General features: G+C 37.4%; 1 protein-coding gene across 4 annotated transcripts in view; it reads right to left on the minus strand.

The window, feature by feature from the left end:
• The window catches only part of TSGA10 (testis specific 10), a 33,920-nt gene extending 10,259 nt beyond the window's left edge, over nucleotides 1-23,661 (minus strand). Inside the window, exons 1-15 of one of the 4 annotated variants that reach the window (XM_069770048.1) lie at nucleotides 23,452-23,661; nucleotides 22,799-22,864; nucleotides 21,217-21,417; nucleotides 20,581-20,736; nucleotides 20,053-20,226; nucleotides 19,804-19,881; nucleotides 17,068-17,219; nucleotides 15,491-15,606; nucleotides 10,309-10,463; nucleotides 9,051-9,106; nucleotides 8,654-8,822; nucleotides 6,381-6,491; nucleotides 5,611-5,796; nucleotides 1,116-1,318; nucleotides 703-807 (exon numbers count right to left, since the gene is read on the minus strand). In XM_069770048.1, coding sequence (XP_069626149.1) covers nucleotides 703-807; nucleotides 1,116-1,318; nucleotides 5,611-5,796; nucleotides 6,381-6,491; nucleotides 8,654-8,822; nucleotides 9,051-9,106; nucleotides 10,309-10,463; nucleotides 15,491-15,606; nucleotides 17,068-17,219; nucleotides 19,804-19,881; nucleotides 20,053-20,226; nucleotides 20,581-20,736; nucleotides 21,217-21,243 — 1,688 coding nt within the window. In that variant the 5' untranslated portion in view covers nucleotides 21,244-21,417; nucleotides 22,799-22,864; nucleotides 23,452-23,661. Of the gene's footprint in view, nucleotides 1-702; nucleotides 808-1,115; nucleotides 1,319-5,610; nucleotides 5,797-6,380; nucleotides 6,492-8,653; nucleotides 8,823-9,050; nucleotides 9,107-10,308; nucleotides 10,464-15,490; nucleotides 15,607-17,067; nucleotides 17,220-19,803; nucleotides 19,882-20,052; nucleotides 20,227-20,580; nucleotides 20,737-21,216; nucleotides 21,418-22,798; nucleotides 22,865-23,451 lie in introns of those variants that run through there. The other 3 variants (XM_069770047.1, XM_069770046.1, XM_069770049.1) reach the window with 3 other exon arrangements.
• Nucleotides 23,662-26,218: the final 2,557 nt, after the last annotated feature.

Consider the following 26,218-nt stretch of genomic DNA (forward strand, 5'->3'; position numbering starts at 1 on the left):
ATGAAACAGCTTGTACGTATTGTTAAACTCCCCCGTCCCCGTGTGTGTCGTGCCCCCCCCCCCCCCCCAAAAAAAAAATTACTGTGGCCATACTGCCATTTGGGAACCATCCCTACCACCTTCTGTGCCCCAAGTAGTACCTGGGAGAATGTGGGTTGGTACAGGCTAAAATAATTCCAGAGTGGGTACTAACAATTCAACTGTATGGACAAGAATACAGTTGTGTGTACCCCTCAAGTCAATGCTCTGACCTGGTTTAGTTCAACTAGCACAGGTGTAGCCAAAAGGTAGCCATTCATATCACAGAACTTAGTAGTCTATAAATCACTTTTCTGGCCAACTAGTCACCTAGACTGTCACTATAGATCAAGACAGGCATCACTATAAATGAGTGAAGACAGACAAGCATTTTCAGGAAAGTGATCCATCCCATCCTATAACAGGCAATCCTAGAGGGCAATTTATCTCACTGTCTCGTTCCATTGGCTATAAAGGGAACCTAGACAACTAATTCAAACAGCATGTGTAATAGCTACGGAGACTGAATTCAGTGACACGAATAGCCTCTGAACACAGAGGAAATGTACAGCAGAGCAAAACCAAACTTTGATGTTTATCCTACTAATTAGTCTAAGTCTTAGTACTACATTGCATTTCACCCCAATTAGATGCAGGAGGCTCAATACAAACACATATACTTGCCTTTCAAAGCGCTCAGTCCCCAGCTGTCTTTTGGTGATAGCCAGTTCTGACTCCAGCTGAGCTGCTCTATTTCTGAGCTGAGTAAAATCTTGACTCTGCACAGCACTGTAAAGTCCATACACTTTAATTAGATAGCAACTATAATCCTCCAAGCATGTTACCAAAATTAAAAGGGCAGCTATACCATGCAATTGAGATTAAGAACATTTTTTGGAGTAAAATATAACACTACACAGAAAAGTCTATTAGGGTATAGCTGAGGAATCAGAAGCAGGTTTTTGCTATCTTCTGCTCTTTAGGTAACCAGGGTACATTTGCCATTTGAAAATGCGGCTAGATATAAAACCATCTCTGTGTATATACACTTGGGAAGAATGAAAAAACCTGCAATATTATCCTGGTCATTTACTCACAGTTTATTTTCTGCTAAAGCAAGCTGTTCCTTGAGAAACTGAATTTCAAAGTCTTTTTCTTGCTTTGCTATCTGTGACTGAAATTCTTTCTCATGACTGGACACAAGCAAAGATTCCAGGTTTTTCATAGATGCTCTTTCATGTCCCAGTTGTTTTCTCAGCAGCTCTATTTCATAATGGGATGACTCACACTTGCTCTGCAGCTAAACAAAAATTTTAAAGTTTTAGATGTATGTCTGTTAAGCTTACTGACTATCTATTACGGTAACCTTTAAAAAAAAAAAAAAGGCAGATTAAAAAAAGGAAGTCTGGAATCGATGACCAAAATTTGCTCTCACTCCAGGATGGATGATTAGTGTTATATTTGCCCTCAGTCAAAATCCTGTGTCAGATTTTTAAATCCACCCAATGTATATATCTGTATATAAATGTACTTCATACAAATGACAAAATGCCATGAAATATACATATCAATGAATACAGATTGTAGACAGACTCATTAAAGAGGAAGAAGGAAGTTCTATATTTTGTTGGGGCAAGAAACTACTGATTAACCATTTGCATGCAGGAAATGACACCCGGTATAACAAACCAATATCTGCATCACCAGCAGAGTGAGATTACACTTATTTTACTTAAAGGAGCATCAAGAATAAATCTGGGGGGAAGGGGAAAATTAATAAAATCCAAACCAAAAGATTAAGTATCTCTATTTCTTGGGGGAACCTAAAAAAGAAGAATACCCATAAAACCTAGTATGTTCCACTGCAAAGGGAACAATGGACATACCTGAGACATAACTACACAAAAAGAAAAAAAAAAAATAATTCCAGAGACAGTTAGTCAGGAAAATCTGTATTGAGTCAGCTACAGACACACAGAAAACTGCCTGTTTTAATCTTAGCGTAAGCTGGATGCTATTTTTCCTTCCTCTTTTTGTGTATGCATTTTAGCATATCTCTAACCGAGTCCATTTGGGGTGCTGCAAACACTTTTATCTGTATTTTACTCAAGCCTAGTTTACATTAAGCACAATACTGCTCACCCAAAGGTCATAGTAAATCTATGAACTGAGACATCTTAACAAACACCCCACCTCTCCAGCACATTCCTCAGAATTTTCAGAAGATAACCATTTATGTGTTCAAACAAGGAAGATACTGAGAAAACTCAGGCCATCGGCCAACAGGGAGGGGAGAAGAAAAAAAAAAGAAAAAAAGAAAGAAAAAAATATTTTTCACTTTCTAAAGCAGAACTCAAATTTTTTTGTTTTACCAAGCTAAACTAAAAGGTTTCTTCGGTCTGAAAGATCCAATTTTCTACTAACTGTCAAACAAAAATTTAGTTCTTTTGCTGATAAACAGTTTTGATATTCTACTTTTGTATTTCAGAACAAAAGAATATTGAAAACTGCAGACAGCATAAGTTATAGGAAAATATACAGTATTAGCAACACTGAAAGAACAATATTATTCAGCATCAGGTTTAGTTGTCACTTCTGAATATACATATGCTGCAGTCTAGTAATGCAGATTTCTGCATTAGAATACTATGTAAAATAAGAGCCCTATCTGAAGATTATACATGGCTGATGAAAGACTACTGGTTGAAAGGTATGAAAAAAATTAGCGAAAATTTCCCAACTTCAGACTTTTCTCCAACTTTCCAACTGCATTTCTGCATTTTTCTCTCCTGAAATTGTTGCTGCTCTCCACAGTCCCAGCAAGTCCCTTCACTGACAATTTGACAGAAGGATCCAGGAAGGCTTAGCTATATCGGATCTCATGAAAGCTTCAGACAAATGTCATATGCTGGAACTCTTCCCTATCAAAAGCATTGTAGAGGATTCCACAAGCATACAAAAGACATTACACACGTTTGGCTGCAACAAATAACCAACTGTCAAACAGCAGCTTTACCCATAGTGTATGGAAAAGGCATAAAGGTTAAGAGAGAATGCTGGAAGCCTGTAAAGAACAAGAAATTATCTCAGCTGGAGCAGAGGATGGACAGGGCAGTGATAGAATCATACTGGAAATATCTGAATAATCTGAGTATGTATGAACAATTTTTCAGAGTTTATCCAAGCTAAGTTTTTAAAAATTTGCCTATCAAACATTAATTTTGTAGTTTTTGTAAAAATCAAGGTCAACAGAAATTGATTTTCAATGGAAATTAAGGAAAGATTATTAAAGAGATATTGATACTTCCTGAAACAGTCAAGCATTTTAAAGTCCATGTCAAGTTTTTTTGCTAATAAACTACTCCAGCTATTCTGCTTACTTAGTGACTAGATGTAAAATCCAAGATATGTTTCAAGAAAACAAGCAGTAATTTTAAGTCCTGACTTTTGAGTATTCATAATAAAACCTTTCAAAGCAGCATGCTTTTCAAATAGTATACAGCATCCACCCTCTGAGTAGTAAGCCCCTGAGGAATGCCAAATTAAACATTCAAAAAATTGAAACAATAATCATCAGTAAGGATTTATTTGATCATTCTAGACCCCAAAGTAGATTTAGATCCCTTAAGTAAAACGTTAACATAAACTTATTTTTCTAATATATTTCATTTCACATACCCTTTCTACCTTCTCTGCTAAGGAAGTTAACTGCTGATTTAATAGTTCTTTGACTGCATCTAGTTTAATGCAAAGTTCTTATGTAGATGTGAGATTTGCAAGTATAGAGACTCTCTCCCAATGTAATTTTTGAAGTTTTCCTTCCATTTTCACAAGAGACTTGCTTAAGGCAGAAATCTGAGACTTGTATGCTGCTTCTGTTGTTAAACGCTACAGTAAAGCAGTATCAGATAATCAAAACTCTACTGCAAAGAAAATTTAAAACTGCTTCCAAAATCCTACAAAAATATCCCTATGTAATTGTGGTGAATTTTAAGAGGCAGCAGTAATTTATTCTAGAATAAACTTCAAAGTTATTTCTTTAATAACTCCCGCATATAAAAACTAGAAGAGAATAGCTCTTGCTTCTGACAGCAACATCAGCTAGAGACATTCTAAACTCTATTCCTAGAACTCTATTCCTTCTGCAGAGCTAATAAGGTTCAAAATTCTGCCATGGGCCACATTTCATTTTCAGATGAGACCCTCTTATTTTAGCAATAAAATGTATTCTTGCATGTAGATGATAAGTGAATGCTGAGATACTGTCAGTCATGTTTATAGTGCTGCCACCCATAAACTCAGGCATGACTAAGAGATGACAGAAGTCACACTAAAGAAAAGTCCACAAGCCAGTAGCAGCAGTTCTGACTAAAAGCATTTAGAATTTTGTATATTTAAAATTAACATAACTTATGTTTTTCTGTTTTGAAAAAAAGCCTGTACTTTGCCCAGTGACACTTGTATTTCTGGTCACTTTTAACTACTTAATTTTCAGTGGGTGGCAGAATGAGTCTGGGAGGTTACAGAGCAAAGGGACAGATAAAGCACTGTGACCTCCTTGAAGGATTTATTAGGAATGAGATCCAAAGAGATGATTGTAGGGGGAGCACATTACATTAATTCTAGCTGTCTTGCCTAAAAAAAAGCACAAGAAACACAGAGCACTACTAAGCACGTTACGATTTTTGATAAAAACTTCTGGTTTAGATATGTGCCTTATAACTACTATGAACCTGAACGTGACAACTGGAGTTCTGACTCAATTTGTTGACACAGTTTTCATGAAGAGGCCTTTTATTTAGTTTATTCCTATACTTAATAGTAGGCATGTGGGAAGGAATTAGAAGGATGAAATCTCTACTTGTTTGAAGCTCACTGGACAAACTAGGACCATGTACCAGTTTTATCATATTTTAAAAATGTCAAAATCCGTCACACAATCTTCCTGTGCTGTTTTGCTGCTGTTATGTTCTTATCCACTTTTTGGACAGCAGCAGGTCAATTCCTCTTGAGTATATAATGTGCATGGATAGCCCTCAGTAGCCTATGTGATATTCAGGAAGCAGAGATGAGCTGCAACAAAAACCGTAACAACCCAAAATCAGAATATAGTTTATATGTTCATAATGTATTTTCAAAGCCATGCTGTGCATTTCCTTTTAAGTTCTTCAGATTTTCAAGTGGGAAGAGGCTCTTTGGGACATCTAAAGTGGTGGAAAGAAGGTTGTAAAGCTGGAAGTGAGAAAAGCAGGCACAGGAACGTAACAGGTGACAAAGCAATAGGTATGTTTCAGGTATGCTGTGGAGTTGTATGTGACATTATGCCTTCAGTCATTCCAAACATGACAGCGTTTTATAATTCATAATATATATTCTTTCCTTGAAATATGCTATTATTTTTTAAGATTTTTTTTCCAAGTGTGACTAGTGCTAGTCATGTTATTAAATAAATTCAAACTCCATACAGCTCACTACAGCACATATCTCTAAAATATGAGAAGTGGTATTAAGCATAATTTTAAACAGTTCCAGGCTTACAATACTACCAGACCATTTCCAATGTGAACTATGGAAAGAACAATTTCAACTTACTTGCTCCATCTCTGTTTCAAGGGACTCCATTTTCTCTTTCAATCTGCGGTTCTCAGACTCCGCACTGATCAGTGTCAGCCTAACAGAGCTACAATCTGCTTCTGCTTGATGATATTTTGCTTCCCAACTTTCTCCTTGTTCACGGGCTTTGTGGTAATTCTCCAAAAGCTCGCAGTTCTCTCTCTCCTAACACATAAAGCTTGTTTGTTTAATAATTTACAGCAAGCTTCACAAAATAGGGGTATCTATAGATCTACAGGTATGACATGGTATTGGATGTTCTCTTTCCACTGAAAACTTTGCCATTTAGCCAAAATATCAAGAGCCTTCTCAAGAAACAGTGTTTTGTTCAAGATGGCCACATTTTAATGTTCAAAACACATCTGTTAAAAATGGCTAGATTAACATTACAAATACAAGGTATAGCAATATACTGCAGAAATATATTTTTTTTTTTACTATTAATCCCATATGGTAATAAAAAGAAAAGAGTTCCAAGTCTCTGTATTATTCACTGTCTGAATTTTTAAGTTTAATAAACACACATACACGTATATATATATATAATATATAAAACCACAATGAAATATACTTCATTACTTGTGTACTGCAAAAATAGCTAAGAAAATGTGTTCAAACTAATAAAAACATATTAGTAGAATGCAAGTAAGTTTTGACTAGGAAGCAAATTCTTCCATGGAAATATGGCTAAAATTTCATTTTTAATTAAACCACCAGCTTTTATTAACAAGTTTAATCCATATACTCACTTTAGACTTCAGTACACCCTTCAGCCTGACAATATCTGTACTTGAATCCTGGGCTTTCAACTTCATATCATCAAGCTCAGTTTGGTACTTTGCCAGTTTTTTATATAATGCCTATGAAGAAATATTTGTTTCATAAGGTTAAAGTATACTGTTTGTACCTTTACAAAAAAAAATAGAATTAGTGTGTATCTAAAACCTATGGCTTTATTAACTCATTATTTAAAGGCTATATAGTCTAAACCATGTAAATTTCTATTTAAAAACATTTGCATTTGTCAAAAATATTTTGTTTCTTTGACTTACAAATAATGCTAAGTCTTCTTAAAAAGAAGAAAAATGTCAATAAAAGAATGTAGCAGTTAAGAAGAAAAATATAGACGATTTATTTAGGAGCTAGATGGTCATAACAAAATAACCTGCCCCATATAAGAGGCAGGGCTCAGAGTCAGCTCCCCCTTTTTTACATGTTACAGTCTCTTAAAAGCCCACATTTGAAAAAGCAGAAGAAAGCTAAAAAATTGAATTAACTAATTATGTGGTTATCCCCTAATCAGGAGAAATAAAGCCACAAGTATTAGGAGAATGCACACAGAATTTCTGGCAACTACTGCTTGAGAAAGAACAGAATGAGGAAAAAAACTGCAGAAAGGCTGTCTTGAACTGCTCTGTTCAGAAACTCTTCCTTCCTTACAAAATTACTAGAACATTCAGCTGCAAGAACTGGGGAAGGGGCAGGGAGGGCGGGATGTGGAGAAGGCTACGGAGAAACCCCTATTCCTGCTGTGAAAAGGCTGTGAGTTACTGAGAAAGGTGCTCTGGAAATCTGTGAACTTTTCCAGGAAGCCCAAGTGAAGAAATGAGAATGCTACTTTAAATACTTTATCACCTAAATCAATGGAAGATCCTAGAGGAACCAATACGTATTACAGACGCAAGCCTATTAAAAAGTAGTTGATCTTGTGAGGCTAAGACTTTGTTTTGAACTGCTTCTACAAGCACCCAGGCATTGCAAAGAAAACCGTGAAGCTTTCAAAAGTAGCTAGAAGCAACAGGAGGCTGTGCTTTGTACCAGCTGATCTCACCAGTATCAACTGTGATTCTGAGAGAAGGTAAAGAATAGTGATTCCTTGGAGTACCTTTGGCAGTTAACGCTACTACGAGCCTTGACTTTTCTAGGATACTCGGGTGCTAAATAGAAATGATTAATATGTTTGAGAGATGAGTTATTTAGAATGAGAGTTGCCTCACCTAATTTTTGCAGCGCAGAATGAGGCACCTGATCTAACTAGTTAGCTAGACTTCCTCTATAATGAAGGGAGAGAGACACATAGAATGAATTGCTTTAAAAACTGGGATGGGATGAATCTCCTTCTGGAGGACTTTTCTTTACTTAAAAGGGAGCCTTCATGACTTAAAACTTTTATATACACCTAACATCAGGTGAAAGTTAATTTGCTCCTTCAAAACTGGGTAGCGCTTCTAGAGAAGAAAGCCAGATGAGCAGAAAGTATTTTCAAAGACAAAGATATCCTAAGCAGTAGAATAAGTGCAGAGAAGAAAGATAAAGTATCAGAAAACCTAAATGAAGGCAAGAAGTTGAAGAAAGAGAAGAAAAAACAGAACATTACATAGTAATGAACTACTACAGGTATTAAGCTTAATTCCTAGCTGCTTGGAAAACACACTGATGCATGAGCATTGTGTGTGCATGAGACGACACTTTAAGTATTTTAACTACTTTCATTAGGAACTGCACACAGAAAAAGAACACAGTAGATAATGTAATGTTGTATTATAACCAAATATTTCCAGCATCTTTTATCCAAAAGCCACTTCAAAGGAACATAAATACTATCAATAAAGTTTTGAACCTTATTGAAATGTGTACTGTGTTAAATTATTAGCAAGTCAAATTCATAAACTTTTAAGTATTCTAGCCCAGTCACAGCACAGTACAAGAAATACTTGCTGCTCCTTTATAGTACTTTTCCATATAAACAATAGTTATAACTGCCACATTGTTTTCATTTGAAGATCAGAAAAAAAACCCATTAATTGGCTGTTCCTCAGGATAAACATCCAAACTATTACATAAGAATCGCTGGTCATCTTTATACAAGTCAGCTGAGCAATAAGGGAAAAATCAGAGTTTGAAAAATGAGCTTAAAAACTAGTTTGCAGATTTACTTCAGATGAGGGCACACCAATTCTACATACTACTTGAAAAATACACCATTTTCCTTTTTAGTCAAAGGTTCTCTGTACAAATATACCTGATTTTCTTGCTTAATATTAGAAAGATGCTCTTGTAACCTGTCATTCTCCTGAGCTAATGATTCTCTGTTCTTGTTAGTCTGTACAAGTTCTTTGTTGGTTTCTTGTAGCTGTTGATGCAAACTGGTGATATCTTTCTCACAGGTACAGAGTGCTTCAGCAGATTTTCTATGCAGCAAATAAAAAAGTTCTTCAGGTACAACAATACTGCCCAACCTAATACAAATGATAGCTTTTCCAGTGGTTAAGTTTGCAAGTCATGAAACAAAGCTGTAACATTTTAATATTTAATAGACTAAAAAATATTTACACATTAGCACATCCTATGATTCAATTTTTGAGTTAATCTTGTAAGTTAATCAAAATTTTATAATGATCTTGACATTTCATCCTTACTTTGTGGAACACTCCAACTCAGAAATCAGAATCTTGAAATCCGAAATTATTTTCTCCTTGAAAAGAAATACAAAATTAAAATAAACCTCTTACCACTCCTCAGTATAAATGGGAAAAAACATTATATTTCCTTTTATTCAGCTGGCTGATTAATTTAACTGTGTAAGGCAAAATGGATTGTGGTTTTCCAAGTGTCATCATGTACTGTTTAGAGCTGAAAATTCTGATAATCTAATTTGGCAAATAAAGGAACAAATATTATTATCTTCCACAGAATATAATAATTTTAATTAGATTTTTTTAATCCTTTGTGGTTCTAAAGGCAGCATTTGGCTCACACTCCCAAAACTAAATGATGTCTTCTGCCTGTAAGATAAGTTATCACAGCTTTTCTACAATGAATAAACTATCAGAGTCTGGTAGCGTGTAACTGATAAAAAAAGAATTCCATCACAAAGTATATTACTTCACTCCCTTGTCTTTGGATACAGATATTAAAAGAAGCATAGATAGGCTAAGAAAATATCTTCCACTGGAGACACAAGAGAGGTGAGAGACAGCCATCTCTTCTCTAAAACGGACATAATTTTACAATTTACAGTTTTAAAAATACAAAGTTAGTGCTTATGGCAAGATGATTTTAGCCTGTCCTGCAATTATCTTTTCTTTAAGATTTTGTTACAAATCAATACAAATTCTTGAGTTAACAACCACAACAATTAAAAAATACCTCTGTAGTCTAGCCTAAATCAACATCCAGGTGACTTAAGCTGAAGTGAAAAATAACATTTCAGAGCCAAGAACTAAGCAGCTTCATTATATAGTTTGAAATCACACTGTGCAATATACCTTAAGCTGAAAAAAATGTAATTCAGATGCTTCATCAATGACAACAAAGGCAATATTATTTAGCACCCTGCATCTTTAACATCAGTGGATCCCAAGGAAGAATTTAGGCTAAATTTTATGATAAACAAAATATTTTATTGGCTAATTTACTCTTCTCCACTTCAGGAAAGTACTTAAAGTCTCCTCTCTTGATAAGTATAAACCATACAAAACATCAAACATGAGATGACCAACACTGCACCAACCTACTGCTGTTGAAGTCAACGTGAATTTTATTGTTGCCTTGAAACTGGAGCACAACTAGGTCAGCACTGAGCACTGTTGTAGATACCAATATAAGATAGGTGTGATGACCCAACAGATCCTTGCCCTATTTACCTTTTGTAACTATTTACATGTTGTAACATACTTTAATTGCCAGGCTTTCCTCAAAAGTAACAATCTTCTCTCTTCCTTCTTCCACACAGTCTTGCAAAGATGCCTTCTCTTTATCAAGTTGTGCAATTGTTTCTTTCAAAGCACAGATCTCCTGTTGTTGTACAAGACTTTGTCTTGAAAAGTTATCTGGACACAATCAGAAAAGTCTCATTTTTATTAATTCAACCATTTGAAATAAAAATTATTTTGATACACTTCTAAAGCGTAAAAGAACATGGCAAAAGCTCCCCTTCAAGAGAACACTGAAGCATGTACCTTTTTGAAATATATAAATAATCTGACTGATATTTCTGGAACTGCATTCTTCCTTAGATCAAGGCCTTAAATTACTTGGCTCAAAACAAATGTTTAGATCATTAAAAAATAACTTTCTTGGGTATTATAACAATAAAGGCTTAAACAGAATTACTATAGACAGAAGCAATATGTAGACTACAGCATGTAATGAGTGATGAAGTAAGAGAGATTGATATCCTGATATTAGCTAGTTTTTCCTGAAATATTTTTTTTAATTTAAATTAACTTTATGTAAAAGTGAGTAAGAGTGATGCAATTATAAAATTCAACACCACTTAAAAATTGCAAAGATAATAATGAAAAAAGCAATCTACTCATTACAAAATCAAATTCTAAAAGATGTCTCTCCCTATCTTCATTCAGCTAATAAGGTGTTACACACTACATTTACCTTTAAATGCTCAGAGAATCAATCCTTATATGATCTACATACATTGCATTCACAGAGGAGAACCACAGAAACCTTACAGTGAACCTTACATCTTATAAAAACCATGCAAGCTGCAAACTACTCTTTAAATATCAGTGTAATTGGGCTTATTGAAGGATACTTATTAACCACTTCCAGGAGATAAAACATCCAAAGTAAAATGATCTGTAGCTCAGTCCTTTCAGGGACATCATAGCATGTATTTACATTCTATTTTTTCCACAGAATCTTTCCCTATTTCGAAACACAAGATGAAAGGCGCTTAAATTTCCACCTCATATTTTTGGATGCATGGCTCTGGAACCTGCTAAGACAGTGTTCAAACCTGGCTCTAAAGAAAATTCTGATGGAGCAGCTAATCCTGGAAACAATTTCCAGGCTCTTTAAGGACAAGAAAATCATCAGTAGTAGTCAGCATGGCTTCACCCAAGGGAAGTCATACTTGACCATCTTGATAAACTTTTATGATGAAATGACTGGCCTGGTAGATGGAGAGCAGTGGATGTTGTCTACCTTGAGTCCAATAAGGCCTTTGACACTCCCATAAGATACTCATAGATGAGCTGTTGACATATGGGCTGGATGAGCAGACAGTGAGGTGGACTGAAAACTGTCTGAACAGCCAGGTGCAGAGGGTGGTGATCAGTGGCACAAAGTCTAGTTGGAAGCTGATAAAACAGTGGTGTGCCCCAGGGGTTAATACTGGGTCCAGTCCTGTTTTACATCTTCACTGATGAACTGGAGGATGGGGCAGAGCTTATGGTCAGGAATTTTGCTGATGACACAAAACTGGGAGGAGCAGCTGATACACCAGAGGGTCATGCTGCCATCCAGAGGGACCTTGACGGGCTGGAGAAATGGGCTGCCAGGAACCTCATTAAGTTCAACAAGGAGAAGGGCAAAGTTCGGCACCTGGGGAGGAACAACCCCAGGCATCAATACACACTGGGGGCCACCCAGCTGGAAAGCAGTTTGGCAGGAAAGCTGGGCGTCCTTGTGGACACATATTGAACATAAGCCACCAATGTGCCCTTGCTGCAAAGAAGGTGAATGGTATCCTGGGATGCATTAAGGAAAGTATTGCCACCTTGTGAAGGGAGGTGATCCTTCCCCTCTGCTCAGCTCAGATGAGACACATCTGGAGTGCTGGGTCCAGTTCTGGTCTCCCCAGTACAAGAGAGACATGGACATACTGGAAAGAGTCCAGTGAAGGGACATGAAGATGACTGAGGGATGGAGCATCTCTCCTATAAGGAAAAGCTGAGAGAGCTGGGACTGTTTAGCCTGGAGAAAAGAAGGCTCAGAGGGGGATCTTATAAATGTATATAAATACCTGAACGAAGGGTGCAAAGAGAACAGAGCTAGGCTCTTTTCAGTGGTGCCCAGGGACAGGATAAGAGGCAATGGGCACAAACTGAAACACAGGAGGTTCCCTCTGAACATCAGGAAACACTTTTTTTTTTTACTATGAGGGTGACTGATCACTGGAACAGGTTGCCCAGGGAGGTTACAGAGTCTCCTTCCTTGGAGATATTCAAAAGCCATCTAGACATGGTCCTGGGCAACTGGCTCTAGGTGTCCCTGCTTGAGAAGAGAGTTTGGACAAGATGACCTTCGGAAGCGCCTTCCAACCTCAACCATTCTGTGATTCTAAGCAACAGTGTGTTACCACCATTTTACAGAGGAGGAATGGAGGCACAAAGATCAATTGAAAATGCTATCTGATTATTTTGGATGCTCAAACTGTGACCTAAATTTTCAGGATAGAAAGTATTACATGTTAAAAAACCAACCATGGATTGCTGCCACAGCTGTAAGTACTCAACACTTCTGAAAATTAATAACCAAAGCCTCAAATCAGGCACTCAGAAAATAGGTCATATGTGTAGTTACTGAGCAATTCTGAAAAGTTTGGTTATGCATCACCCCAAAATTCTAATGTACAGACAGCAATAGTATAAAACACTGCATAACAATATTTAACAGTTTAAATACTGTGTGCTTTCTCTTTCTGCAGTTACCTGTTTTATTCACTGTATTTTTGGCTAAGGAGAAGATCTGACAGATAAGCTTGCTTCACCAGACAACACCGATTTACTCCCTACAAAACTCTGCAAAAGTTGGCACAAAGACTCTTATAGAAAGACACCACATGATAGTGTAATTAAAAACAATACCATAAGTTAAAAACTAACCTGGGGTTTATTTATTAAGTAGTACAGACAACCTTAAGACTGGCATTCCCAACTTCTTAGTGTTTGTCTCTGAAATAAGTTACTTAATTTGTGTGAAAAACAAAAAGTACCATTTGGATTCCCATCATGCGTCAAATCACATGACATAAAAGACAAACCATTGTGAGACTATACTGCTGTTCTCTCTGCAGACAAGCACTGGAAAAGAGACACTTTGCCAAGTGTACATTATTTTGCTGACAAGAGAAGGTAAACACAAGACTTGGAAATCCCTAGTTCCATTCCAGACTCCAAAAAGGGAAAAGGTTCTCCAGTGGACACACACACTTTTCTTCCATCTTCTCCAATTCTACCTCTCCAAGAAGATACCATTACCTGCTTATACTTTCTCTTCACTTTGGTCAGCCCCAAGTCTTAAGGTTTCTCATCCTAGACTCCTTCCCTACTAATACTAAACTCCTAAATCCACATTTTCCATCTCAACCTCCTTTTACTTCCAATCTTTCTCCTGCTTTCAGCATTACTGTCCAAGTCCTAAATATCCTGTGTGTATAGTTGCTCACAGGTTCTAGTCACGGTGCGTGTCCAAAATACCCACAATCTCCAAACTAGTCATCCAATTTTGAGGATCTTTCCAGCCTCTTTAACTACTTCATACTAGCTCTTCTCACGGGATGTCTCTGATCCTTCTTCACCCTCTCCCCTCACTTTACTAATTTTCAGACTCTGATTTCTTGCATTGCCCCAGCTTTCCCTGGTACCACATCCACACTTTGTTTCTCCATTCACTGACTCCCAATCTCACTGTTTCACACTTACAGTCTCCTCTGACAACCAATCCTCCTCATTGCAAATTCTTATTCAGCCAATATTCCTATTCTTCACTTATCTCCTAGGTCTTTATTAACTTTACTTCTCCTACCTATTTCACTAGAATTATGCTGCCTCATCCAAATTGTAATCTTAGCATCCTCTCCTTATTGATCCTGCGGTTAAAACCTCTCAACTTTCTTCTCTCAGTACATCTTCTCCTCACACCTACATTGTGGTTCCTCTCCTTCAGCATCTTCTACTGTTATCCCTGTGGTCACAGGATAATAGCACAATACAGACAGTCTCCATTAATTTCAAGTTTCTTTGTCTGGACTTGCCTCACAGTAATGAAAAATGCTAATGAATCTAGATTGGAACATGCTTCAGTCAGATTATATGAGACCTCATATGCCAAATTCTGAAGTCTCTATTCAGCTTTAATGAACTGATTTTTTAATTATTTTTTTTTAGGCTTAAAATACACCTAATTCAGACACATTTCCTGGGAATGACCAAAAGCATGCAACAACACATAGGCTGACATGCCTATCAAACATTAAGTCCCTACTTTACTGTACCAGGAGTACAGGACTTTAAAATGCACATATTTTGTTTAAATGTGGACAAAACATCTTTTTCTCTAGCCTTCTCAGGAGTGGCTTAAACACCTTAGCCAAAACATTAAAAAAAAATAAGTTCACTTTGAATGAAATGCTTATTCATTTGAAAGAAATGTTCACCTCAAATGAAATATTTAAATCCAAATAATTACAAATTTCAAACTCCAGTTAACAGAAAACAAGGTATTTTAATAGCATTAGTCAGCTCTAACGTTAAATGTAATTAGTTATAGGTTAGCTTTATTCTCCCTTCACAAATTCAGCACTGCATTTGAGAACAGATTATTTCTATAGATGCAGTTGGACATAATACAGTTGTAACTTTGGAATTGAGAACATATTCCTTGGCACTACAGGAATTCTCTGCATCCACCTCCTTTACTTCCATAATATAAAAAAGGTGCAACACACAGTATAGGATATATACTATAAAGGATGTTTTCCTGATTCCATCATCATCATCTTATGGTGCTGAGAGGTGCTACCACTGCCTTAGTGGATCATAAATGTAACTGATATGCTCAGACACTGCACATTGCTACCAACACACCTTGTTCAGCTGACAGTATGTGTTGTCACTGAAACTTACTTGCAAGAGCTTTATTACAGAATTTTAAAATGCAAAAACCTTCCAGTAATGAATGAAAACAAATGTTTTGCACTTGAAAAGTTAAAACTGTCAAAAGTATGTTTATTTGCATTCAACACTTTCTTTCAATCCATAAGGAAAAAAAAAGAAAAAAAGCATTAACAATTAGCCTACGGAATTTTATTAAAAAAACAGTATCTGTCACTCACCAATTTTTTCATCCAAAAGCATAATTTTCTCTTGGGCAAGTTGCATTTCATATTTTTTCTTAACAAGGCTTTGCTGAGTCTCTGAAAGACTCTCTTCTGTCTTTTCATTCAATAAACTGGAAAAGCAGAAGCATTAAACAGGAGAATTCAGATGTTTATATATTAATTTTTTTCCTTTTTGAAATGTCACTAAAATTGCAGAAGTTAGGAAAAAGTGAGATTCTTCTGTATATTTTAGACTATTTGGGATATTTTACTGATGTTAACTTTAATCTCTAGATATTAAGGTCTGAATACTCCTGTAAAGAATCACAGAAAAGTAAGAAAAATCCTTTATAACAGGTGGACATAAAAACTTCTCGAAAATTATTAAAATATAAATCATCACTTGGGACATACATTAGAATGCCTGACCTATTTCAAGTTATACCCAAGTCAAATCAATGTAGTAATATTAATACGTTCAAATCATGTAGTAATATTAATGATTCTCAAACTGTTGAAGAAACTGACGAGAACTATCAGCCTGGTTTGAGGGGGAAAAGAAAAAGATACTTCAGTAGCAGCAACTAATCTTCAACAACTCAATTTTTACAGTATTCATAAATCTGACAATTTATTATAAAGCAGCAATAACTCAGAACTGGATTTTGCAAAGGAGTTCATGTTATTTTAGAAATCACAGTATCCTTAGAAAGGTATTGTGGGCCAGCACAACACTGCACGCTAGTACCCAGCATTCCCACCAATCAAAATCCAACAAAAAACCTACAACACCCGTGTGTCAAGTACACCAGTCACTTGTAAGGACACACAGGTGTAGGACAGTGTTTGCCTAACTGAATTGTATTTAAGGAAATACAAGAGGAAATAGTCCCAGTATCTTCTCTTGCAGTCTGTTCACTCTGTAGCCTAGTTCAGTCTGTGATCTAGTCCTTTGTATCTCTCCACACAAACTTCACACGTGATTGATCTTTACTTCCAGTCAGTAAATTATCCTTTTGTATCTTGCACTCACTGACCTATGCTTTATTCCCTAAAGGCTTCGATTGAGCCTAGTCCCACTACATACTTCTGAACATGGTTAGCAACTCCAGTTGAGCAGCAGGCCATAAACCCTATGCAAGGCTTCAGTTTTATTTCCTCTCATGAAAAAGCTCCAAGACTAAGAAAAGGATGTTTGAAACTAACTACACGTGACACTCATTAGTTTATGTGTGTCTGCTTGCCTCTATAAAAGCAACAATAAAAAATGAAAAAAAAAAATTAATTCATATGCAATTTACCAAAAAACATCAATCCCTGAAGCCTCTAATAGGAAGATCCTAACTCTAAGTCAGAGTGAATTTTACTTTTTCACTGAAGATGGTCTTCAGCATATCATAATATCAACAAGCCAAGAACATTTACATATAAATAAGCAATGAGGAAAACAATTTCATTCCAAAAAGAAGGATGACTCATAAGAACAACTATCGTAAACTCCTTTGCCTTTGAGCTATATAACAGTTATGAAAACCAATGACTATAGGCTGACGTTACTCGTCAAACTAATGCAATTATATACTTTTACTTACCGAAGTGAAACATATTCAGCTTCCTGTCGGCTCAGCTCAGTTTCAGAGTCCAGTGCTGCTCTTGCCAATCTTTTCATCTCAGTTTCCAGAGAATCAATGGTGTCTTTCATTAGTGCCACTTCAGACATATGTTCTAACCGTTCACTACCTAACTATAAATATAATTAAACATTCAAAGCAAAAAAAAAGCTAATTTATACATAGAATTTCTCCTATTAATTCAAATTCTACTCTGTTTTTAGCACAAATCTTTTACTGAAGAAATGTCCAAGTATCTCATTTACTCAGGGCCTGACTCCAAGTCTACTGAAGGTAGTTGGCAAAGAGCTGAAATGTGATTTTTCACTTCCTTTGAAGGACAACCATCAATTTCCTGTTTCAGATCTCTGGGAATATTTTGATTTATTAATGTAAATTTTAGGTTGGTAATTATGCCCAAGGGCAAAAGTGTTTGGCATCGATCAACATTAAAAGTTTGCAGTGCAAAATAACATAACAGAAGACATCACTATGAGTGTATGAAGGGAGAAACCCCAGTTCAGGATACAACACTACCAATGACAGCTTTAGGCCTCTACTAAGTTATATAGCTATGCCGATAACTGGATAGAGAAATCACTGTGAAACACTCGCATAAAGCACTATATGACCAAGTAACCACAACAAGGTCTTTACCTCTAGGTACCTTCTGTACATAGAACAAAGAACAGGTCCAAAACCTCTTGCACAGACTCCAGCAAAATTAGTTTGAAATCTCCAGTTTAAAGAAAGATGCGTTTCTTTGTTAAAATGCTTACACGTAACATTCAAAGAACTGTCCTTTATAAATTATTTGAAACAGCTCTTTCAAGGTAAAAAATTCTCACCTCATCCCTCTCCTCATTTACTGATTCTTTCAGTACTAATTTCTGTGTTACTATAATCAAAGGTCAGACATCTAAAGAGCAAGTCCGTAAGCCTCTGGTACACAGTAATTTCTTCAATACTAGTGCCAAAAATTTCATATTGATGTATCGGCCTCAAAGGGTACCAGATGAACTGAAGAAATAAGATGATGTACCTAAAAGAGGACTATACCCAATATTCACTACACATCACATGTCAAGCGTGTGATTAAAGCTAATTTACTACTCAGAGTACGGAGAGCTATTTAAGCCTACAGTGTATTCTTCATCACAGATGCACTCAGTTTAATATTATAATCCTTGGAACTATACTTATAAACTTGGTAGGATTTAAGAGGCTGAAGGGGAAAAAGAAAATGAACCAGAATTTATAACCATAAGATCTAGAAGAAAGATACACTACAGAAATCAATGTTAATCTATTTAAAAATCAAGTTCTAACAAGACTGTAAATATACTTAAAATTTATATTCATTGTATTAATGTTTTCATTTTCTATTTTAGTGCCATATGTTAGCAAACAACTGCACATACAAGTAACTTAAACCATATTAAATAGGACTTGCCAGAACAGTACAGTAACATTTGGTTTTGGAGCATCAGGTCTTAACAATATACAATCATAAGATAATTCACACTGGAATGGACTCCAGGAGGTCTCTAGTCTAAACTCCTGCTCTAAGCAGGGCTAGCTCTGAGGTCAGGTTGCTCGGGGCTTTGTCCAGTCAGATCTTGAAAATCTCCAAGGCTGGGGACTGCTCAACTGTCCTCATGGGAAAGAAGTATTTTCTTGTACTCAGCCTGAACCCTTCTTGTTTCAACTGATGCCCAATGCTGCTCATCATTCCACCATGCACTGCTATGAAAGGCCCGTTTCTGACTTCTGTATGAGTACTGGCAGGTAGGACTTACATCCCCCTTAAACCACCTCTACTCAAAGTGGAACAAGCCCAGTTCCACCAGTCTCCTCTCATACGGAAAGTGTTCCAGCCCCAAGTATTGTGGGAGTCCTCCATTAAACTCACTCCAGTTTGGCAATGTGTTTCCTGTACCGTAGTGGCAAAACTGGATGTGGTATATTCCAGATGTGGTCTAATGAGTGCTCAGCAAAGGGGGACAATCGCTTCCCTTGAGCTACTGGCTGTGTCTTGTTCACACAGCCTAGTACCCGCTTGGCCTTCTTTGCCACCATGGCATACTGCTGGCTCATGTACAGCTTGCTGTACAGCAAGGCCTCCAGGGCCTGAATTTTCAGCAGAGCTGCTCCCAAACTCATTGGTCCCCAACCTGTATTGGTGCCAGTGGCTCTTCTTCCCAAATTCAGAACTTGGCATTCATTCCTGTTGGTCTTCATAAGGTTCCTGTTGTCCATTCTTCCTACCTGTCTTGGTGCCTATGGATGACAGCCCTGCTATTGAGTATATCAACAGCTTTCCCTAATCTGGTGTCATCTGCAAACTTTATGAGCACGCATTCTGTTGCCTCCTTTAGGTCACTGATGAAGATGTTAAACAGGACAGGCCTCAGAACAAACCCCTGCAGTGCTCCATGTTAACAGTCCCCAGACCAAACTAACTGCTACCTGGTAAGACTGACCATCCAGTCAAATTTTTCCCCACCTAGCTGCCCATGCATCCAGACAATAACATCCTAACCTGGATACAAGAACACTGTGTAACAGTGCCAAAAGCCTTGCTACAGTATTGGTAAACATCCACTGCCCTCAGCCTGTTGTTTCCTGATAGAAAGCGGTCAGGTTGGTCCTGCAGGGTTAACCATGAACATCACCTGTATTACATTTACAATTCCATAAATAATTATTTTCCCTTACATTTTGAATAGTCGTTTCTAGCTCTTCAATTCTCTGTTCCAAATGCGCCTTTTCATTAAATCCAGTCTCTTGGGAAATCTGTATCAAACAACAACAAAATCACATATAGAGCACATCTGAACTCACCAGACATGTAATGCCATTAACTCTCAGGATTAGAATAGAAATCTTCAGCAACTTTAATTAGACTACTAAGCAGTTTTCATGTTAAAATAACTGGGGGGTGGGGGGTGGGGGTAAGAATCAAACCTTTAACTGCTCCCTGAGGCTATCACGTTCTGTAGTCATCCTTCGGAAATCTGACAGTGCTGTATCCCTTTCTACCTCCACATGTCTTAACATAGCTTGAGCTGTCACAGTACTTTTAGGAGTCCTGGGGCATTTGATAACTTCCTGACGAAGTCGGGAAATCTCTTCCTGTGCCTGTTTTTAAAAAAACAGCAGCATAACAGAAATATGGAATAGACAATGTAATGTATCCCTATGGCATATGGCTAGTAATGCAGAGCATCCCAGAAACTGTGTAGTATCAAAGATGAAGTAATGATTTGTGCATATATTCCTCAATGCAGGAAAGCGTTCTTAACTCAGGACAGCACTTACAGACTTGTATTTAACCAACAGATTCAAATCACAGAATTTCCATAACTTTTTTTCTATTTTTTAAACAAATGCTTTGCATTTTTTTTTTCTTTTTCACACAAAAACAAAAATAGGATTTTTTTGCACATCACCTTAAGTTATTTTAATTAATCATACAAATATAAATAAAATTACCTGTTCATAAAGATTGACAATTTTGTCTCTCTCAGCTGTTAAAACCTTGAAGTTACCCTGAATTTCTGCCACATGGCGCTGATATTTTTTCAGCGCTGACTTCAGTTCTTCACTTTCTCTCAGTATTTTCAAAACTTCTGGATCAGAACTCACTCCCTTAAAGAATAAGGTGATATAACATTAAAGTAGAGAAATAAAACTTGATATGCTTTCTTATTATATCTGGTTTGGAAATTTCTATGAAAGATTTAATAAGCCTTCAACCTAGTAACCTCTAGATAGTCAAGACTGTACATATATATTTCTTAGTATTAGAGACCAGATACACATACCATTTTCTAAAATACACATTTATTTTGAGCAGCAAACGTCTATCACAAATGGTACTGACAATCATGTTAATAATTACATAAAATGTAAGCAGTTGTCAGTAACTATTTAAAGTGATATATATGCATGCAGTGTAAAGCAGCAGTTAAGTTCACATTATTGGCCCATTCCCATCTTATGCATCCTTCCATTTATAATCAATTAGTTTTTCTTCCTGGTAATTATGGCTTTGGTAGTTTAGCATAAGATAAACCAACATTCTAAAAAATGCATTCCTCCTTTTCCAAAGTGTTTTCTCAAGCTCACCTGGATGGATGAAAATTTTTTTGACATGCTGCCACAAGTAGAGGTTCGCTTAGGACTTGAAAACACGTTTCGAAATACCTTCAACAAATTCTCAGTCTCACATTTACAGTAATCTTTGTCCTCTTCCAATGTCTTAATAAAGGTATCAAGCCTTGAAGGTGACCTCCCTTGCTTTATTTCAGCTTCTGTTTGTAAAATAATCTGCATGTGCAAATATGAGAGAATTCATTCAATGAAATACGTTTGTAATGAATGATACTTCAGTGTAAAATGGATAAACATACTCTTCAAAATGAAGATGAAGCAGATATCTAATTAGTACTTTAAAGTAACTTCTGAATGTCTCTTTTTTGTTATATTGCAGAATACGTCTGAATGTCCTTCTAAAAGGACTCTAACAGGACAGAAAAGGACATAAAAGCTAAATGTTAATTAACTTGGAATATATCAGTTCAAAACTAAGGAGGACAATTAAGTAGATTTGTGTTGGAATATCTAATGAATTTTTAGATATGAAAGAAATTAGGCCACTATGCTTGCTTAAGATCCATGAAAAGTGAATTTCTGAAATGGAAATAAAGTAATGTGCAAATAAGTATCGTTGAAATCCAGGAAGCCATGCAGGGGCCTAAAATAGATTCCAAACAACAACAATTCCAAAGTTCAAAATTGCACACCAAATCCCTCTCTGTTACAATCTATCTTTTGGAAATACCTGGACTCATAAAAGCTTAAGCACCTAAGGAATACTAAACTCTGCAAATTTATTATTTTTAAGACACGTGCAGAAGTAGGTCTTTAAATCCCTGAAAAGTTATAAATTAATCACCTAAATCTCTCAGTGAATCTAGCTCTCAAATCCCAAGCTTTCTGGCTGAAGGATCAAAATCTTTCCAGGGTAATTGAGCAATAAGCTCTATATGGTCAGAGTGGTTTTTTTCCAGAGGGGGTTCTTTGCAGGATTGTGGCATAAGGTCAAATATTTTATACAGGAAAGAAAAAAAACCAACCCATCCCCCCCCCCCTGAAATTTGAGACAAATCTTTTAATTACAGGAAGAAATTATTATCTTGAACACATAAAAAAAAATTCCCTATCAATTTATACTGGAAGGAAATTAATGAGTCCACTTAATAAATTCAAATGTTAATTTAAGTTACATTTACTACTGGCAAATATTTCTAAAATTACATCATTGTATACATTTCGAAATGTTCCAACAGTATCATTACACCTTAAGGAAGATGGAATATTAAGATAAAAATTTTAAATAAAAAAATGTTACTTCGTTCTGTTATGCAAGTGATTTACAAGGTATTCAAAACAGTTACATGCAATTTTGTAAAAAAATTAAGATTCTCAAAAGCAAAATCATTACAGGCTAGTTGCAAAACAGAAACAGATTCCCATTCCCCTAGAGACAGAGAACTACAAGAAAACAGATATGTTTATCCATTCTATAACTTGACTGTCATCCAGTGAAAACAAAGCAAGTGAAATTCATTTGTACAAGTATTAATTTCATATGGAAATGACCTGATTTCATAGCTACATATATATTAAGGATACATGTTTAACTCACAGATTTTAGTGTTTTCACCGTATGTTCCAGCTTCTTTATCTCGTTCTGCTGGTGTCGAATTTGAATCTACCATAAAAAAATTGAGAGCAAGAGATGCATTAGTTTTGTATAATCATTAGTGCAAATCCAGCATTTTAGCTCAACTGTTCTAGTCCAAAGAAGCATTTTGTACATGTTTTCTAGTTTGAGTAGGCTGAAAACATACTATTTAGTAACAATAAACTCAATCTAGAAGGGAATCAGTTAAAAGTTTTATCTTCAGATGCAGTCCAGGATTAGGAAAAACATTAACAGTTGAGTTACTCTCAGGTGAGTGAATGAAAAAGGAAGTATGGGATATGTTTTCCTAGAACTGTCTTATGGAGGAACTTTTTAAAACAGGGACAGTTTGACTATACCTATGGGCTAAAGAAATAAGTATGTAGTTACAGTAATGGCAAACAAAGAATATGCTTTCTCCCTTCTGACTACTACTACTAAATTACGTAATTGCATGTGCATAGAATGCAATTTTCCATTATCCTGTGAAATCAAAAGCAGTTTTCACTGAAATTACACTCTTTCCAACTGCAAGCATGATTTTAATCCTTGAACCATCCACACATCCAACATTAAAATATCACTGGACAGTATTAATTCTAATAAATAGATACCTTTGCTTCCTCAAGCTCCTTATCAGCAGTATTGAATAGCAATTCTTTCTCCAGCTGCTCAGACAGTTTGCCATTTACAGCCAGTTCTTTACACTGATGATCTTTTTTACTGGTGAACCTATCCACTTGACTTTCCACCACCTGCTTCTTATCAAGAAGTTGTATGACATGTTGCCTTAGCTCATGGTTTATCTTCTTCAGATCTTCAATCTGTAAGGACAAGGAGGAAGAAAGTATTTTACTTAATCTTCAAGGATTTGCAGGGAGTATTTAATAATAAGAAGTAATTTATGCTTAACAACAACCAAAAAATCAGTATACATTATTCACCAAGGAAGAATATGCACACTACTAGCACCATTCTGAACAAATAAATTTTGAAGTGTTCCGGACAGTAGAGAATCTGATCCTTAACGTTTATGCTAAAAACTGCCTCAAGCTGGGCTGCCATTACAGTTATTCTCCCATAGCACTGTGAGAGGAAATGCATCTCCAGGCCTGGTCTCAAGTTTCCAACAGCCTTACTCACAATGGTTCTGTTACATCTTAGGAATGCCCTTCAATCATCCTCTCTGAGTTGGGCCCATATCCTTCACACATACTTCACAAAGGCCAGCAGAAATGTAGCACATCAAGTATTCATACTAATTCATCAATTAATCAATATAAGATTAATAATTTTCCTGAAACAATATTGTCTTTTTAAAAAAATATTATATGGCCTTTTTGTAAGAAGCCATAAGTTGCTAACCATTTTGGCACTATCAACTTATTTTAACATCTCAGTCTATGGGAGCATTACTGCCTCATAAAGTTTTCCAATTTTCTGAGTCCTCAGATTTCTAAAATCCCAGCATAATCAAGATATGGATACAGTGCGATGCAGAAACTCCATTGCTTGCACAGGCTGATCCTGTAATGCACGAGAAATCAGCATCACTGAATACTGAATTCTGTGAGGTTCACTTGATTCTAGTAGTCAGAGTTTTCTTCAGGTACTGCTAATAGTGCACAAAAATACATTCTGAATTATTTAGGAAGACCTGAAAGACGCTTTGTGAAAAAAAGCCTTCTGGGTGGTCTCTGTCCTGTGACATTCAGTGGTAGTTAATTTTGCCACTTCTTAGTTAATTTTATGGTGGTAAATTCAGTGGTCTTAAATTCACTGGTAGTTAATTTTGCCACTGATCCAGCTAATGCTACTGAATTAATAACAAAGCACAGTTACAAACCTGAAAACGTGGTAATTATGGATTGGTTGAGTGGAAAAGCATCCACAAAGGGCAATAGAGACAGCATCTGTACATCTGTGTTTTGGGATTCCTGCAGTTTTATTAAGTTATAAAATCTGGCGAGAATACAGCCCTGCTATTACTGGCGGAAGTTTACAACGATGCCTGCTTTACCCAGTGGGAACAGGAGTGCTAATGAAGGGCAGGGAGGCTAAATCCTACTCTGCATCTGAATGTACAAACGACACTTAAAATAACAAAACTGAAGTCTGAGTCACATTTACACCCTCAAGCCTCAAGTAACTGACTACACCAAAAGCAGTTTTGTTGCTCCATACGGCCAATCTGTATCATATCTTAAGGGTCTTTTCCAACCTAAACAATTCTATGATTTTCCCCTCTCATCTTAAGATAACCAAGAAAGCTCTGGCAAGCACTCAGAGATACTGTATTTAGACTACAAAAATTAAGGGTTCTTCATGGAATATACCATTTTAGCAACTTACTGTTTATACAGACATGAATTATAATTCGAGCACCTTAACTAATTACAGTTGTGCTCACAATGCTATACAATGAAAGCTGTCCCTAAGCAGACAAAATTACCGACCACTTACAGCTTTACAGACTCAAAACCCAATACCACACTATCGAAAAATACCGATAGCCATACGCGTGGTGCTTTGTTATCGGCTGGGCTGAAACCACTACAAGCAGTAAGATTTAACTACCGCTGTTGACGCGTTTCACCACCATCCTCTGAACTGCGATAATGCAAACCCCTTGCAACCGGGATGAAACTTCACACCAAGACCACCCTAAGCTTGACGCAGCACTAAGACACTGGCAGCAGGACCAAAGGAATTCAGAGTTAGTTAAACTTTGGGGACAGATTAAGTCCTCAAAACTGGTTTTGAGTTCCAACTAATTCCAGTGGTTAGCCGTTTAAGATGCAGCTTTCCTCCTTGTTCTCCGCAGCGTACGCAGCACCAGTACCCGAAAGGCCCGCACCCTCACCCCCCGGGGCGGGGCACGGCACCCAGGCGAGCCCCGCCGGTCTCTACCTTGGGGCGACTCTCCGCTCTCCCCCTCCGGCGCCCTGGGGAGCGCCGGCCGCTCATGGCGGCTGCCGGGGCCAGGTGAGGCACCCGGGGCCAGGTGAGGCACCCGGGGCCCGCCCCGCCGCCCGTCCCGCGCACTCACCCACCGCCGCGCCCGCTCTCCGCTCCGGCCCAACGGCGAAGCTCCCCGCGCGGGCGGGCGCCCGCCGCGTTCCCCGGGCGCCTGGCAACGGCCGCCTGGCAACGGCCGCCGGGCGGCCTCGCCCCCTCAGCCGCCCCTCTCAGCCTGCCGAGGGGCCGGCGGCGGCGGCGGGAAGGGCCGGCCGTGCGCGGTCATTCGCCTGCCCGGGGCGCGCCCCCACGTCTCTGAGGGCTTTCTCCTCAGCGCTGGGGACAGCCGCGGGTCTCCGCGCCAGCAGCCATCTCCTCGCCTGCCGGCGGCCGCGGCGGGCCCAAGCTCTCCGCGGCGGGAGC

This window comes from Haliaeetus albicilla, chromosome 25 (genome assembly GCF_947461875.1).
Source record: "Haliaeetus albicilla chromosome 25, bHalAlb1.1, whole genome shotgun sequence".
Classification (NCBI taxonomy): Eukaryota; Metazoa; Chordata; class Aves; order Accipitriformes; family Accipitridae; genus Haliaeetus; species Haliaeetus albicilla.